This window comes from Anomaloglossus baeobatrachus, chromosome 3, assembly GCF_048569485.1.
Source record: "Anomaloglossus baeobatrachus isolate aAnoBae1 chromosome 3, aAnoBae1.hap1, whole genome shotgun sequence".
NCBI lineage: Eukaryota > Metazoa > Chordata > Amphibia > Anura > Aromobatidae > Anomaloglossus > Anomaloglossus baeobatrachus.
The window spans coordinates 331,043,919-331,062,605 of record NC_134355.1 but is presented as its reverse complement, the minus strand read 5'-3'; the positions used below and the strand labels follow the sequence as shown (position 1 = coordinate 331,062,605).

The 18,687-nt window shown below is 44.0% G+C and overlaps 1 protein-coding gene across 2 annotated transcripts in view; it reads left to right on the top strand.

Annotated features, from left to right (window-relative positions):
- The window catches only part of SOBP (sine oculis binding protein homolog), a 276,403-nt gene that overhangs the window by 191,642 nt on the left and 66,074 nt on the right, over positions 1 to 18,687 (top strand). For both annotated transcript variants that reach the window (XM_075340072.1, XM_075340071.1), the window contains one exon: positions 956 to 1,051. In XM_075340072.1, coding sequence (XP_075196187.1) covers positions 956 to 1,051 — 96 coding nt within the window. The remainder of the gene's footprint in view (positions 1 to 955; positions 1,052 to 18,687) is intronic.

The window sequence follows — 18,687 nt, the reverse complement described above, 5'->3', positions numbered from 1 at the left end:
GTCAATATTTTGCATCGATATTTGAAAGCTAAAACAAAGACTGCAACCTACACAGAAAAATACCACAAAGGAAAGATTTGTACATCTGCGTTTTGAACACACTTCTAGTTTTGGCTTTCAAAAGGTGAATGCAGAAAAGCACTGTAAATACTTTCAGGAGAAACTGACTTTAGGCTATTTTCACACAACTACATTTTCTGCAGATTTTAATGTTCTTTCTGCAGTTAAAATTTCCAGCTAACTACTGCCCAATGCAAATAAAGAAAGTTTTAAAAACACAGTGATAGATCTTTACTGACCACTTTGAAGCAGCCTTTCTTTGGAGAAGCTGAGGTGTAATTTCAGTTGCAGCTGTGAAGTTTCCTGCTGAAGAAACCAAAGATTGTTATATGTTGTCTCGTTCCCCATCCGTGTGTATTACCTTCCTTGTGTTGTTTTATTGTAGTAGTGAGACTAGTGTCCAGCTGACCTAGTCAGGGTAAGTTTAGGGTCAGCGAGGGCCTAGGCCCGTGATGGTGCACGGGGGTAAGGACCCATCTTAAGGAGCTCAGGGATCAGTCATAGGTGAGTGGTGACCCCTCTCTCTAGTCCCAGGGCCTTCCTTGCGCTGCATGCTGGTCATTCCCTCGTCCCAGCGTGACACACAGTGATCAAACATTAATAAACTGTCCTATGAATTGGTAATAAATCTTATATTTGGGTCAACCCATATAAAATTTTGCTTAAATATATTGTATGATATTGTCCATACTACCATGATTGTTCTGTTTTTAATTATTGTAATAGTATATAAGTACTATCACAACTTTTGCATGATTGGCATGTGTTTTATATTTATTTGGCAAGTCAGATTTATTATTTTGCATGAATTTCTATTTTTGTTTTCCATTTGTATGTTATGAATGTAGGTACTTTTGTTTCAAGTCCCTAAATAGGCCATTATATTTTCCTTCAGGCTAGAGATGAAGATGGACATGGTGAAAATTTTCCCCAGCAACACTATGCTAAGGAAACTCCAAGACTTGCCTTCAAGAATAACTGCGAACTACTTGTAAGAATAATATTATAATAATAATAATAATAATAATAATAATAATAAGAATTTTTAAACAAGTCAAGAATGTTATTTTAGCAAAGTGTAAATGCTTCAGTTTTTATACTAGCAGTTGATAAAACAATAGTCTGAGCTTGTCATTTAATATTTTGTGATATCATGTATTTTAGAGAATTTTAGCAGAAATTATATGAAAACGTAATACATTATCTTAAATCGATAGAGTAAATGGCAAATAAATGTTGTCTATATCTGTATATTGTAAAAGCACTGATATATATGAGTATATTTAGAGAAAGATCTATACTCAGAGGTGAGATATCCTCATCGTACCGTATTTTTCGGTATATAAGACGCACCGGATTATAAGACGCACCCCAAATTTAGAGAAAAAAAAGGTACAAAAAAATGGGGACCTTCTTATAATACTGGTGGTGTCTTACCGGAGGGGGGCAGCTGCTGTTGTGGAGTGAGGTCACAGGAGGCAGGGGCAGGGGTGGAGTAGGACGATGCGGTGGGTGTCCCAGAGCCTTGCTGCAGACGTTGTAAGGCAGGCAACATACAGAAACTGTCAGCGGTGCGGGGTTCTAAGAAATGTAGCCCGGAGTCGGCACGTGCACAGATTGAGCTATCGGCTCAATGATGACAAGCCGAGATCTGATCTCATGCATGACCTCCAGGCACCATTTTACTTAAGTCCGCTGCTGGGAGATCAATGGCCCGTAAGCAGCGCATGCACAGATAAGATTTTGAGCCGAGAGCTACAGGTGCCATTATTTGAAGCCTGCACCACCAACATTTTCAGGATGGCCCCTGCCTAACCGCCCGCAGCAAGCACCAGCACAGTGGGCCGCAGCAAGCAACACAGCACAGAGCCCGCAACACAGCGCTCGCAGCATCTTCCCTGCCTCCTGCGACCCCTCTCCACCCCTCTCCACCAAGCTACATTTGGATTATAAATTGCACACTTCATTTTCCTCCCAAATTTGTGGGAGGAAAAGTGCATCTTATAATCTGGAAAATGCAATATATTGCTAAATACAACATCTGCAAATTTATTAGGCAATTTGTATTTTTGTTGATTAATGTATTATTATTGAACAACTGCTATGGTGTTGATCAATCTAACAGGTTAACAAACCTAAAACCTGAATATTTAGGAAAGTAAAAGTGAGGTTTTGTCTTTCTCAAGAGAATATCTATGTGTACAGAATGATTGGCTAACTATTAGTGAGCAGAATGTTTATGCAACTAAATGAAAATTTGCCATCTCAAGTATATATTGTCATCTCTTAAAGTGAGAATAGTAGTCAAACCACTCAAAAAAAAACCAAAAAAACATTTCTGACACACACACGCACACACACACACACACACACATACTGTATATATATATATATATATATATATATATATATATATATATATATATATATATATATGTAATATATATCAGTGACCAATATATCTCTGATTCTTTCCAGTATGAGCCATAAACCTTACGTCTGTGGAGTCTGTAAGTTTCTTAGGGGGGACCTGTCAAGTCCCCAGTGCCCCCAGAACATCCAGCAGTTGTGTGTTCATATCTAAATTCCTTTACTAGTAGGCCCTTTATTACATTCCACATATAAACAGATCATTAGAAAAAGTTATTCTAAAGTGCATTTATGATATGCAAATAACTTCCGTGACTAATTAATGGAGCGTTAGTACCCTAGACTAGTCGGCCCACTTAGCATGTTATTACACCTCTGTGGACTTGATAACTGAAAACATGACTTACAAGAGACAGCGTCACATTTTTATTTGACTTTTTCAGTCTCAGTTAAATCACCTTTTTGGCCCATGTTACCTGAGGCAACCAAGCTGCCTAATAATTCTGCACAACTTGATAAAGGGAGTTGATATCCTTGGACGTCACCCTCCTTTATTGTCGAGTTGACATCACCTGATCAGCTTTTATCCGCATTCAAGCTTATGCAGCTAAAACGGGAAAGGTGTATTCAAATTTCATGTCAGATAGTGAGAAAAACATGTATATGTGTGTTTTTAGATAGTGTCTGGAAACTTCTGGTTTCAACTGTATATATATGGGAAAAGAGTTCCTCTTGCTCTGTAGGGTTGCCAAGAGAGGACGGCATGGTCAATCCAAAGGTACTCTTTAAAGCATATCTCACATTATATATATAAACTAAAAACATAGAAAATTTTAGAGATCCCTAGGTTGAGATTCATGCAAAATATTAGAATATAATCATATCTTTATTACAGTACATTAAAAAGAGGCTAAAATAGGGAAAACCTCCTATGAAGGAAAATAAAGGGTTAACCTGCAGTCACCATGTGGTGCAAAAGGTAGAGTACATTCATCAATTAACCAATAAATATCCACGCCACAGATTGCTTAGCTTAGACACCAAGGTTTTTATTTGCCCATCACAGTACCAAGTAAAGTCTAGGATTCAATTAAATTACCTGAATAGGTGATTCCCAGTGAAAGTGGAATCAGGCAGAATATCTCTCCACCCTGACGCATATTTCGCCCAGCTTCTTCTGTGGGCATGTGTTCCTGGAAGAAACTGAGTAAAACGCACGTTTGGTGGAGGGGCATTTTGCATGAGACACCATTCACTGTGCCTCACCTATTCAGGTAATTTAATTGAATCCTAGACTATACTTTTGTGATGGAGTAACTTGAAACAGGTTTGAAACCACCAAAAGTAGCAAAATGTTTTGCACAACTCCACAATAGGCAAGTATTTTATAAGCCTGATATATTGAAGTTTTCCCATTAGAATTCTGATGTTAAAGCTCTGAAAATTCTCAAAATGTAGGCGCAATCTCTTAAGACCTTTGATGTTTTCACAACCATTTCTCCCAGCTCTGATAAAATGGGCAGAGATGGGGCAGGAAGCCACGGTGAGTCAAATTTATGATCAGGTGTGACAATTTATATGCCAGAAATCTCAATCCAGTACCTGTCATAGCACACAGAGGCGCACACCACTCATCAGACGCTCCAGATACATAAAAGACCTGCATCCCTTATGACTCAGGAGCATCTGACTCCAGGACACCTCCTCAACAAGACTGGCATGAACAATGCTGGTCTTGATGAATTGGGCCCTGTGTCTATTTAAAGTTTTTTTTATGTCAGATTTCTTTGATGTATCGGCCCATTAGTTTCTGCACATATCTGGAGTACTTAAAGAGGTTATTCACTACTTTAACATTGATGGCCTATCCTTAGGATAGATCATAAATGTCTGATTGGTCCAACGCCCCCACCCCTGCCGATCAAGTGCCAATGGTGCCGGTGGCGGTAGCAGATGGCCCGAAATGCTCATTTCTGGAGCTAACCCATCAACTGATAGTGGCCACGGCCAAGTATTACACATCTGCCTCCCATTCAAAACAATAGGATGTGCAGTACCCGGCTGTGGCAACTATTAGAAGACAGAACTGAGCATTTCCAGCCTCCTGCTGCCCTGCTGACACCGACAACAGCTGATCGTCAATAGCACTGAGTGTCGAACCCCAGCTTATCAGATATTGATGACCTGTCCTACTGATAGGCCATCAATTCAAAAGTAGTGGACCACCACTAGTTGACCCCTTAAGCGGGCTTTACACGCTACGATATTGCTAGCAATTGCTAGCGATATCGTACGCAAAAGCACCCGCCCCCGTCGTGCATGCGATTTCGTGTGATCGCTGCCGCAGCGAACATTATCGGGGTATCAGAGATTTTTTGAAAATGGACATGTCAACGATGGACAATTTGGTGAGTATTTTCCATCGTTAATGGCTGCTCGTTGGTGTCACACGCAACGACGTCGCTAATGATGCTGGACGTGCGTCACGGAATCCGTGACCCCGCAGATATATCGTTAGATACGTCATTGCATGTAACGGGGCCTTTACAATGTTCAACACTGGCTGAACATATCAGACAACTAAGATTAATACGTATGCTGATTCTAACAGGGGGAGGGGATAAGTGTGAATACCCCCCGCAGATATTATCTGATCCTCAGCTTCTGTCACTCAAGCAGCTGCCAATTTTATAAACTTTACTTTCTTGGATTTCAAAACCTAAACATCCGAGCTGACCACTACAGGTATTTACAGGTTGATTGTTGAGGACGCAGGTTGTTCGTCGTTTCCGAGGCAGCACACAACACTATGTGTGACACCTCAGGAACGACGAACTACAGCTTACCTGCGGCCGCCGGCAATGAGGAAGGAAGGAGGTGAGCAGGATGTTACGGCCGCTCATCTCCGCCCCTCTGCTTCTATTGGTTGGCCGCTTAGTGATGCCGCTGTGATGCCGCACAAATCTCCCCCTTAGAAAGGAGGCGGTTCACCGGCCACAGCAACGTCGCTAGGCAGGTAAGTCCATGTAATGGCTCCTAACGATATTGTACACCACGGGCAGCTATTTGCCCATGACGCACAAATGACGGGGGCGGGTACGCTCGCTAGCGATATCGCTGCGTTTAAATCCCCCTTAATTGACCTTTTTCTTGTTTTTTAATAAAATAGATTATCAAATATGTTTTTGGTCAATCCTGAGATCACCCAAACAAAAACTGTCTTGTGCAAATCAAAAAAGTCCGTGGAGCTTCTGTTAGGAGTCTCAACACAGAAACCAGCCAGATATCCCTCCGGGAAGGACCCAGCCATGGAGTGGCTCTTTTTAGGAGACCACCATATTAAGTAGCCCTTTTAGTCAATATCCAACTTTTTGTCAAGGCCAGGTATCCATCCACAGACAGCTGTTTCGGGGTATTGCCCCTCATCAGTGGGAAGTAGGATTCTGGCCAGGTGGGAGCAATGCCTAGTAGACCAAAAAGACAAAACAATCACTAATCTCGGGGAGACCAGCCAGAGAAAACACTGCCGGCAGCCAGCGGGGGCGCTCAAGACAGTGAAATCCTAGGTACATTGCCCCCAGGGAAATATGCAAATCAAAAAAGTCCGTGGAGCCTCTGTTAGGAGTCTCAACAAAGAAACCAGCCAGATATCCCTCCGGGAAGGACCCAGCCAAGGAGTGGCTCTTTTTAGGAGACCACCATAACCACCACATTAAGTGGCCCTTTTAGTCAATATCCAACTTTTTGTCAAGTTTAAAGATATGACAAGGGAAATACCAAGGCCAGGTATCCATCCACAGACAGCTGTTTCAGGGTAAGTTAGCACCAATGCTACTGTCTTGTAGCATTGGTGCTAACTTACAGATAACTGAGGAAGGGCTTAACACATGACTGAAGGGTATTTGGCTGCAACCACGGACGTACATAGGACTGCATAGGAGCTGTATATACAACAATAGAAATAGTTAATCGAGAATGCCTGTGGAGAAGCTCAGGGATTTTCTTTATATTCTAGATGCATTGGAGCAGTCAAACAAATTCACTGCAAAAGTGTACTTAGCATTTAATATCTATTGTTTAAAGGGGTTGTACACTACTCGTACAACCCCATCTCAATCAGCATAAATAATAACACATGTACTCACCTCTGGTGCCGCACCGTTCCAGCGCTGTCAGAGCTCACTCTCCTTGGTCTCATAGGAGATTATGTGACATAAGTTCTGCAGCCAATCGGCACTGGCTTCACTGTCTCCTCCTTCGGACATATCAGACATCATAAGGGAGTGCGCGACCAGCTACAGATGTCTGATTCATCTGAAGGCGGAGACAGTGAAGCCAGCGCTGATTGGCTGCAGCACTTACGTCACATAATCTTATATGAGCCCCAGAAGAGTGAGTATTGACAGCGCTGTAACGGTGCAGCATCGGAGGTGAGTATATGTGTTATTATTTATGCTGTGTTGTCCGAGAAGTGGACAATCCCTTTACACTAGCTTTTCTGCATCATGCATCACAGGTAGACCATATAAAGCACCAAATAGAAAAGAGAATGGCAAAAAAAACATGGCTGCCATGGGGTCTCATTATGTTCTAATACTCTTAATTGTCAGATGAACTAAGAAAATATTCTTGATTGTCAAATTTACTAAAAACATATATGTAACATATATTTTTTAGATTGTAGACTACGACTAGGACATATGTAACATGTCCCAAAATAATAGAATGATAGTTCTTGTCTGTTAAGTTTACAAATAATACATTCTTTCAGTGTGTAATGAGCTTGTGATCCTGTATTTCTTAGTTTATTTTCCCAATTACATCTATTAGATAAATGCAGGATCAAATCTTTTTTACTTATATAGAAGAACAATCTATATATATAATTGCCTTATTCTGTCTGTCTGTCTGTCTGTCTGTCTTGCTCCAAAATTGTGTCCTTACGGTGACACAAAGCTGATTGGCTGCTGGGCTCGCCATGGCCCCGCCCCCCGCACGGATTGGCCGCTTGCCCAGGCTGCGCCCCCACACGGATTGGCCGGCCGCTCGCCCAGGCTCCGCCCCCCCCCCACAGATTGGCCTCTCGCCCCGGCACCCTGCAGGCATTGGCAACTCGGCCACGCCACGCCCCCCTCATGCAATGCACACTAGCTCTGGCCCCGCCCCCCCATTCCCCGAACCGACACGGTCACGGAGCCACGACTCCCAGGTGAGTACTGTACCCCCGGGCGCCCACATCAGCGTACGCCGCCAAACCAGCCGACACATACCCTCGCATTGCTGGGGCTGGCCGGCGTATGCTGGTGTGGGCTCCCGTGCGAGCGGGGGACGAGATACGCTGGTAACCATGGTAGCATAGTTACCAGCACATCAAGGTCCTGCAGCGGCGGAACATACACACACGCACACACATAACAGCACACACACACACATACACACACACACATCAGATCACACTCACTCTCACACACACCTCACACACACATCACATCGCATCCACACACTCACAACATCCTGGGATATCGCTTGCTTCTCGGCGGCGATACTGTGCTGTGAGCTTCCAGGACCTGCCGGAGGATCACATGGCCAGAAGCATGTGGTATCTCCGGATGTTGTGAGTGTGAGCGCGTATGTGCAATATCGTCAATGTGTGTGTGCGTGAGTGTATGCGATCGGGTGTGTGTGAGTGTATGCGATCGGGTGTGTGTGTGTGTGTGTGAGTGTATGCGATCGGATCTGTGAGTGTTGGCAGAGGAGCAATGCGTGCTGGAGGAGGCTGGGAGGAGAGAGGCTGATCCTGGGGAAGGCTGGGATGGGGAGGCTGAGAGAAGAGAGGCTGATGCTGGGGAGGCTGAGGCTGGGGTAGGCTGGGAGGAGAGAGGCTGATGCTGGGGACAGAAAAGGCTGATGCTGGGAGGAGAGAGGCTGATGCTGGGGACAGAAAAGGCTGATGCTGGGAGGAGAGAGGCTGATGCTGGGAGGAGAGAGGCTGATGCTGGGGACAGAGAGGCTGATGCTGGGAGGAGAGAGGCTGATGCTGCGGGTAGAGAGGCTGATGCTGGGAGGAGAGAGGCTGATGCTGCGGGCAGAGAGGCTGATGCTGCGGGTAGAGAGGCTGATGCAGCATCGGGGATGGAGCACGATGGGGGGTGCGCAGCATGGGGGATGAAGCACGTTTGGGAGTGCGCAGCATGGCGGATGGAGCACGTTTGGGAGTGCGCAGCATGGCAGATGGAGCACGTTTCGGAGTGCGCAGCATGGCGGATGGACCACGTTTGGGAGTGCGCAGCATGGTGGATGGAGCACGTTTGGGAGTGCGCAGCATGGCGGATGGAGCACGTTTGGGAGTGCGCAGCATGGCGGATGGAGCACGTTTGGGAGTGCGCAGCATGGCGGATGGACCACGTTTGGGAGTGCACAGCATGGCGGATGGAGCACGTTTGGGTGTGCGCAGCATGGCGGATGGAGCACGTTTGGGAGTGCGCAGCATGGCGGATGGAGCACGTTTGGGAGTGCGCAGCATGGGGGATGCAGCACGATGGGGAGTGCGGAGTATGGCGGATGGAGCACGTTTGGGAGTGCGCAGCATGGCGGATGGACCACGTTTGGGAGTGCGCAGCATGGCGGATGGAGCACGTTTGGGAGTGCACAGCATGGCGGATGGAGCATGTTTGGGAGTGCGCAGCATGGGAGATGGAGCACGATGGGGGGTGCGCAGCATAGGGGATGGAGCACGATGGGGAGTGCGCTGCATGGGGGATGGAGCACGATGGGGAGTGCGGAGTATGGCGGATAGAGCACGTTTGGGAGTGCGCAGCATGGCGGATGGAGCACGTTTGGGAGTGCGCAGCATGGTGGATGGAGCACGTTTGGGAGTGCGCAGCATGGCGGATGGAGCACGTTTGGGAGTGCGCAGCATGGGAGATGGAGCACGATGGGGGGTGCGCAGCATAGGGGATGGAGCATGATGGGGAGTACGCTGCATGGGGGATGGAGCACGATGGGGAGTGCGCTGCATGGGGGATGGAGCACGATGGGAAGTGCACACCTCCCCCCAACACACACACACGCGCGCGCACTGCACAACACACCACACACACACTGGGAACCACAAACAACTGCCCTACACAGACACCCACACACACAGACAACGCTGCACACACACAACACCCAACACACAAACACCGCGGCACACACAAATATACGCACATACCGCACAACACACACATTGCATAAAACATACCTCCCCCCAAAACACACCACACACACACAAACCGCGCAACAGACACACACACAACGCTACAGACACACAGCACTCCACAAACAACGCAACACACGCAACACACATACAACACCGCTCTCACCCCCCGTCACACCCAGACAACACCCAGAACATGTACAGCCCCTACACAAACACTTAGTAACTACGCACAACAACATCTATATATATATATATATATATATATATATATATAACAAAAATCATACATGAACTACACAATACGTAAATTCTAGAATACCCGATGCGTAGAATCGGGCCACCTTCTAGTTGATAAATATATCTGTAAGGATAATATCTCATGGCCTTGTGTATACCCTCCTCTAGTGCGCACAATGGCAAAACAATAGCCTGGCTCGGAGCCACCTCTACTAGCGTTAAGCAGAGTAGTCTCTGTCTGGCACACTGCCGGCAATTGCAGTGACTTCTCTGAATGGATGGTCTAATTGGCTGTTTATCTGCAATATTTTCAAGCCGTTTGCCAAGACATGATTTACGGAACGCCTGAGCAGCTAATGTATTCACATTCGATTATTTTGTGCTGGTCAGAGATGCTCCGCCAGTTTGAGGCCATTATGCTTTTTTTTTTTAGGAGTAAATGGATATTTTCTTTCATGTGGCAGATACTAAGTTCTAGATGTTGATTTATGTTGTCCAGTATATTATACAATTTATTTCACAGAATAAACTGAAATTGCCTATTAGCTGTTAGCAAACGTTTCTTTTTCATGGTGTTTGATAAAGATGTTGTTTTTTATCTGTACGGATGTCATACTGTGTAAAGTGGGAACATTGAATATCTGCCAAGGCTCATAGTGATAACTGAAATGATTGTATTATTGATGAGATTTCTCCGTGTGAATTAGTACATCTCATCTTTAAGATTACCCTTGCAGGCTTTTTAATTAAAACACGGGATTTGCTGTGAAGATTTTTTTTAGCTTGTGGAAAAAGCTAGTTACTTTTAAAAGAAGATATCTTACATGTATCTGTTAATCGACTGCAGTTCAGGTGTGATAAGACCAGTTGGCCAACTGGAGCGATCGAGTGCTGTGTAGAGTTGTTTCATTTAGTGGTCTCTAAGTAAAGCCCCCATATACTTCAGGTAATGCTCTGGCAGCTATCTCGCCTGACTCTTTCATACACTGGAGCACTCTCTCTGCCAAGCGCTGTGTTCTCTATGAGAGAGCCACTACCAGACATCTCTGATGGCAGCTTATCTCTCAGACAACAAAAGATTGGCAGCCCGTAATCAGACATGAATCGTTATATCCCCTGGCATCATCTGTTGGGGGAGAGTCGGAGATATCCATAAACATTACACTGTCAACAGAACCCTTCAACATTAACAGGTTTTACTAACATTAATTTAATGTGTAATAAATGTTCAAGTTGATGCTGGTATGCATATACAGGCCTCTTAAAGGGAACCTGTCAGGTCCCAAGTGCGCCCAGAACCACAAGCAGTTCTGGGTGCATATCTAGAATCTCTCCCTAACTGTCCCAGTGTGGCGCCCCTGAATATATCAGGGTGCCACAGGGAGCTGTATCCTGTCACCCAGGGTGCAGGACCTACCCCCCATGGTTCCAGGTTCCTAAGAGACCGGTGTCACTACCATCAGTACCACAAATACCAATAAACACCTCACATCATGACCTGTCACACACACCACTGGGTTGGTCAAGCTGGAATAGGGCCACCCACCTAGGGGTCAGGCAGACTGGTGGGAGGGAGGAAGGGAGCAGCGTAGTGAGAGCCCTCAATGAGTGAGGAGGTAGAGTAGCAGCTCTTGGGGAGCTAGACTGAGGTTGGGTCGCACACGGTGGTTCGGGACCAGAGGAGTCGGGGACCGGTGGCAGTGACATAGGAAAAGGGTGCGACGGACATAGTCTAGGAGGACTGTCGGCATCAGAAACCCAAAAGAACCGAGCACGACGGGGTACAGGACCCTAGGTCAGGAACCGATTCAACATCCTGATAATTAACCTGGGAGGGAGAGTATCTTCACGAACTTCCCTAAGAGCTCAGATATTGAAGGCGCCAGCACACCGCGGGGGATAGGGTTTTCCAGTAAAGCAGCCCACTGAAATCCCAAGTGCCAGCCATCAAGAGCACAGCTACACTATACAAAGTGAGCGGGGCCCTAACAGCTTCAAGCCAATGGGCTACAACAGACAATTAAATTGTGCACGGAGGTGGGCTCTGGATTACCAACTGACACCGGTGGGAGCGGATACCTGGACGGGCTCCCTACATTGACAGTGAGGCACAGAGTTTGGTTCACCTTCAGTGTGAGTGTCTACTTTATAATCCTCATCCAGCACCACGACTACCCATAGTGAGTACCCTGGTCCCCTGCACACTGTGCTTCCAAATATCCACCAAAACCCCAAAGGGCAGGGCCTTCCCTACCTGCGGAGGGACAGACACCTTGCTGCTCCACACCATCTGCCCCAGTACTCCTTCCAGCAGTGGCGGTACTCCCATTACCGCAACCCGCAGGTGGCGTCATGAACTTCTCCCCTGTAAATAATCCCCTTTCAAGGATCGGAGTGTTTGCCGAGCCCGGGTCCAGAATGTCAGGTTTCCAGGTTTTCCAGTTCTCTTTTGACTGCCCTTGCCCTCGGTTAACATGGAGGTTACCGTTCTGTTGCCCTACTTCCTGTCCAGCTGCTTAAAAGGCCGCCTCCCAGCCCAGTCCAGTGCCTGAGTATACTGCCTGCTGTGTGCTCCTGCTGTGTTTGCTGCTTATTCCTGATTGCCTCTGGATTCCCCTAAAAGACTACCTACCGATTGACTCTGGACTGTATCCGGCTCTTCAAGGCTGTGCCCGGATTCCGTTTACCATCTTCGGTCAGCACTCCGCCTGGTTCTCTTTTGGTTCGTAACCATTCTGGACAAACATTTCCGTACGGACACTCATTGACTTTACCGCTTGCTTCTTATCCCGGCTGCTGCGCATTTAGGCCTTCCGGGGTAGATTGCCGGACAGTCCCTGTATAGGGGTTCGCTCTGGTGGTCTCCCTGGGGGAGTCCGGTGCGTGGCCCCGGGAATCCCCTGCGCGTCTATTCCGGAAAGTATTGTATGTGTTATTGTGTTGTTGTGTTTGTTCTGTTTCTACCGTGGTGACATACTATAAAACATCTTGTACCCGGAACTCGTCTCTGATTGTCATTGCCCTACGCTATCGAAATCCTCAGAACATAGAATAAGTATTACACAGACCCTTCGAGCCATGACCAACCCGGATCCGAGCACCCCGGTCTGCGCCGGGGTGGCACACCAGCAATACTAGCTTACATATAGAGATCATTTAGTAAAGGTATTTCTAAAGACTGTTTATGAGCTGCTAATGAGGACTGTGACTAGTCACAAGGGGCGTTAGTTCCCTGGCACGCAGGCGTGCTAACATACTTTACAATGACCAGAATCATGGCAACTCGATACAAAGCCGCACGTGATCGCGGCTTTGTACCCATTGACATTGAGGTCCTTTAACCCTGCCTGCTCACTGCCCTTGATCGGAAGTCGTCTGCACTTCTGGTCATGTGCACTATTGCTAGTGGTTCTGGGTGCAATTGGGACCTGACAGATTCCCTTTAAAATACTGTCCTGATGATGGCTACATAGTAATTTTTTTTTATCATACACTACATGGAGCAGCACACAGAAAGTACAGATAGTATAGACATACCACCATTAAAAGTGGCAAATCACATCAGATGCATAAAGTTAACTTTAAAAAAGGAAACCTCCAAAGGAAAACCATAATTAACAAAATGGGCAGATATACAGTGTAGCTGCAACCATTACTACCAACTCAGTCATAGCAATAAAACCGGAAAAAATGAGTTCAAGGTGAAAAAATCCATTTTTATTAGACAAGATGTGGTGACACAAATAGTTAAAATGGACAGGAAGGCAAAAAAGTGGCCAAGCAACAGAATTGTTAATGGCAGCCAGAACACATAAAAAGTACAGCATATATGGAGAAGTAGGAAAAACACGTGAATCTCATATTTATATCACCATTTTATGCAGTACCATATTAGAGGAGATTCCTACTAAAAAAAACTCACATAAAAGTGCAATAAGTGCCTGGTCAAAGTGCCATGTGCAAACAAAGATAAAGTGACTAATGCATGGTCAGAGATTAAAAAAAAAAAAAAAAAACTGAGCTGTGACAAATGTTCAATAAGCATGCAACATTACAAGCATGTGAATTGCAGCCTCAAGACTAGAAAAAAAACAAGGAGAAAATTGTAGAAAAAATACCCTGATTATAAATAAATAAATTGCAAGTGCTTAATAAACAGGGTACTTAGTATATACATTTTTGCAAAAAGGTAAGAAGCTGTCTCACCTCGTCACGGTGTACCCATCTGAGACAGTCCCTAACCTACTAAAGTTAAAAACATATTCTGTACCTGACCAGTGTCATGTCAAAACTTCAATATGGATGGTAAAGTGGTTAGCTGGGTCCCAGATTAAATACACAGCAAAAAGTGAGAAGCAGGTGATTGTTCAGCCTCAGTATCAGGAGGGCTGCACCCCCAACTTGCATTAAAGCAAGATAACAGACAAAAAAAACAAAAAACTGAGCTGTGACAAATGTTCAATAAGCATGCAACATTACAAGCATGTGAATTGCAGCCTCAAGACTAGAAAAAAAACAAGGAGAAAATTGTAGGAAAAATACCCTGACTATAAATAAATAAATTGCAAGTGCTTAATAAACAGGGTACTTAGTATATACATTTTTGCAAAAAGGTAAGAAGCTGTCTCACCTCGTCACGGTGTACCCATCTGAGACAGTCCCTAACCTACTAAAGTTAAAAACATATTCTGTACCTGACCAGTGTCATGTCAAAACTTCAATATGGATGGTAAAGTGGTTAGCTGGGTCCCAGATTAAATACACAGCAAAAAGTGAGAAGCAGGTGATTGTTCAGCCTCAGTATCAGGAGGGCTGCACCCCCAACTTGCATTAAAGCAAGATAACAGACAAAAAAAACAAAAAACTGAGCTGTGACAAATGTTCAATAAGCATGCAACATTACAAGCATGTGAATTGCAGCCTCAAGACTAGAAAAAAACCAAGGAGAAAATTGTAGAAAAAATACCCTGACTATAAATAAATAAATTGCAAGTGCTTAATAAACAGGGTACTTAGTATATACATTTTTGCAAAAAGGTAAGAAGCTGTCTCACCTCGTCACGGTGTACCCATCTGAGACAGTCCCTAACCTACTAAAGTTAAAAACATATTCTGTACCTGACCAGTGTCATGTCAAAACTTCAATATGGATGGTAAAGTGGTTAGCTGGGTCCCAGATTAAATACACAGCAAAAAGTGAGAAGCAGGTGATTGTTCAGCCTCAGTATCAGGAGGGCTGCACCCCCAACTTGCATTAAAGCAAGATAACAGACAAAAAAAACAAAAAACTGAGCTGTGACAAATGTTCAATAAGCATGCAACATTACAAGCATGTGAATTGCAGCCTCAAGACTAGAAAAAAAACAAGGAGAAAATTGTAGAAAAAATACCCTGACTATAAATAAATAAATTGCAAGTGCTTAATAAACAGGGTACTTAGTATATACATTTTTGCAAAAAGGTAAGAAGCTGTCTCACCTCGTCACGGTGTACCCATCTGAGACAGTCCCTAACCTACTAAAGTTAAAAACATATTCTGTACCTGACCAGTGTCATGTCAAAACTTCAATATGGATGGTAAAGTGGTTAGCTGGGTCCCAGATTAAATACACAGCAAAAAGTGAGAAGCAGGTGATTGTTCAGCCTCAGTATCAGGAGGGCTGCACCCCCAACTTGCATTAAAGCAAGATAACAGACAAAAAAAACAAAAAACTGAGCTGTGACAAATGTTCAATAAGCATGCAACATTACAAGCATGTGAATTGCAGCCTCAAGACTAGAAAAAAAACAAGGAGAAAATTGTAGAAAAAATACAAAATTTTTTTCTACAATTTTCTCCTTGTTTTTTTTTTTTATGGTCAGAGATTAGCCTAGTGGAATCCCCCCATAATCCTACCTACGTACGTTTCGTAGGCTGTGGAAGCAGTCCACAACCAAGCCCATTCCCTGGCCGCATACCACAGGTGACGTCATGACATTCACCTCACTTTTACCCCCATCATCCTTCCCCAGCCATCTTCTGTACTCCTCAGGGCAACAGAGCCAGGCTAGGACGCCCGTGACAACGCCAGTCGACGGCCCGGCGACGAGTAGGTTAACCGCCTGCCCCGTGGAGCGCTACATATTCACTTCTTAGATTTATTAAGTGTACTGTGTACTACAGTAAAGGTTTATGGCCAACTTCACTGTAGGACTCCCATCTTTCAATCAATGCTACCTTATGACATGTCTAAACAGCATGCCAAAAAGAGTGGAGGTATATTTTAAAGGGTTAGACTACTCTTTGGGGATCAAATTGAATAGCACATTTTCCAGCACTATGAAATAGCAGAACTAAATTTGAGCAAAAAATTAACATAACTGTGGCCTGGCATCTACTGTACATCGGTACTCAGTGGAATCCAGACCAGATCTTGCAAACGTCTTCTGCAGGCACTAGATTGTCTGCATTCAGAAGACTTCTGGAGATTACAAAGCCCTTGCAATGTCATGACATCGCTACATGATGCACATTACATCCTATGATGCTTCGTCATGACTAGTAGATGCCTGACGTGCCCATCTTTTCGTCATTCAATGCTGTCTAAGGACGTTTGCCAGACTTTGTTCCATTTGTCCTAAATTACCTATGTAGTGGTACAAATCTTTTTGCTCATATATAAAACATATAAAACATGATCATATTTCGCTATTCTTCCTGAGTTGTATTCCCTGCAGTTGGTTATCTCAGCACTGATTGGACAATCTTCTTTTGTAAGGAGATGTCCCATTAACAAGTGGCATGGTTATGCCCTATTATCAATTTAAACATACATTTACAGAAAGGATCAGAGAGGAACTGTTACTAAAACATACCTAAAGGTTGTATAAAGCTGCTTTTGAATTCAATATGATTATAAAAGAATGACATGGTTGGTGAGAGACCCGTAATCTGAAAAGTTGTTGTTTTCTGAATTGGATGAACTTTAAAAACAGCTTGTTAAATATTACAGCTATATGAAGTAGATTAAGCACACCTTGAGATCTATTATTCTGGGCGCATGTACTGAAAACTATTAGTATAAATTATTTGCATAGAAATGGTCAAATAATAAAAAAAACAAAAACTTGGTGCTTTATTACTTGCTGTAAAGGAGCTAATTATTTCCTATTCTATTATGCAGTTTGCAGCGCACACTATCTATTTTTATCTGATGAATGGAAATCACCCGAAACCTGTATTAGTTCACAGTCAATAACATATTCTTCTCTTTTACATAAAGCCTCAACGCACTAGGTTTTTTATCTATTTGACCGTTTTTATGCACATATTAAGACTACTGGATCAGCGTTAACCCCTTGACATCTGTAAGTTGGTTCATTCCTTTTGTAAGATACATGGAACATTCTATTCTGTTTAGTGGTTTACAGAATTGAGTAAATATAGAACATATACAGGTTACATCTATAGTGAAGGGTTTTAAAAGATAACGAAAGCTGTAAAATCACTTATATCTCCTTGTACAGATCAGTTAAATCCACAAGGGTTCTTCCTGGTACAATTCAGAGAGTCTGTACTAATGGCCTGTCAGGCAAAATTTCGAGTCAGGAGGCTCCAAAGTGCTTTCTTACCTTCAGGGTTCGGCTGGTTATTTGGCCGCTTGTTTATTGCTGGCTGAACGGCCTCTTTACCTCTAAAATGAACATGCTCCAAGGGAGCTGCCAGGCTGGATGGAGGGGATTCACAAACGGAGAGTGTGGGATTCCCAGTGGTATAGGTTCTCGTGCTTAAACTTTTTGAAAGGGATGGTAGTAAGCCATAGCAGTAAGATTCCCGTATCATTTTCTGTTATTTATCTGGCTTAATGGTAAATCATAAAATTGGTGTTAATAACATTAATGCTCTCACAATCTTATTGGAGCTTTAGCTAGAAAACTAGCTTGAGAGACTACTTACATTTATTTATTTTACTAGCTTATATATAGCGCCATCATTTTCTACAGCGCTTTATAGACAATATCATTACTGTGTCCACTGGAGTCCACAATCTAAGTCTATTACGAATATACAGTGCCTTGCAAAAGTATTCAGCTCCCTTGAACTTTTCAAACTTTTCCCAAATTTCAGGCTTCAAACATAAAAATAAAAATGTTAATGTTATGGTAAAGAATCAACAACAAATGGGACACAATTGTGAAGTAGAACGAAATTTATTGCTTATTTTAAACTTTTGTAAAAAAGAATAAACTGAAAATTGGGGTGAGCAATATTATTCGGCCCCTTTAAGTTAATACTTTGTGGCGCCACCTTTTGCTGCGATTACAGCTGCAAGTCGCTTCGGTTATGGCTCTATCAGTTTTGCACATCAAGAGACTGAAATTCTTGTCCAGTCTTCCTTTGCAAACAACTGGAGCTGAGTGAGGTTGGATGGAGAGCGTTTGTGAACAGTAGTTTCAGCTCTTTCCACAGATTCTCGATTGGATTCAGGTCTGGACTTTGACTTGGCCATTCTAACACCTGGATACGTTTATTTGTGAACCATCCCATTGTAGATTTTGCTTTATGTTTGGGATCATTGTCTTATTGGAAGACAAATCTCCATCCCAGCCTCAGGTCGTTTGCAGACTCCAACAGGTTTTCTTCAAGAATGGTCCTGTATTTGGCTCCATCCATCTTCCCATCAATTTTAACCATCTTCCCTGTCCTTGCTGAAGAAAAGCAGGCCAAAAACATGATGCTGCCACCACCATGTTTGACAGTGGGGATGGTGTGTTCAGGGTAATGAGCTGTGTTGCTTTTACACTAAACATATCATTTGACATTGTGCCAAAAAAGTTCG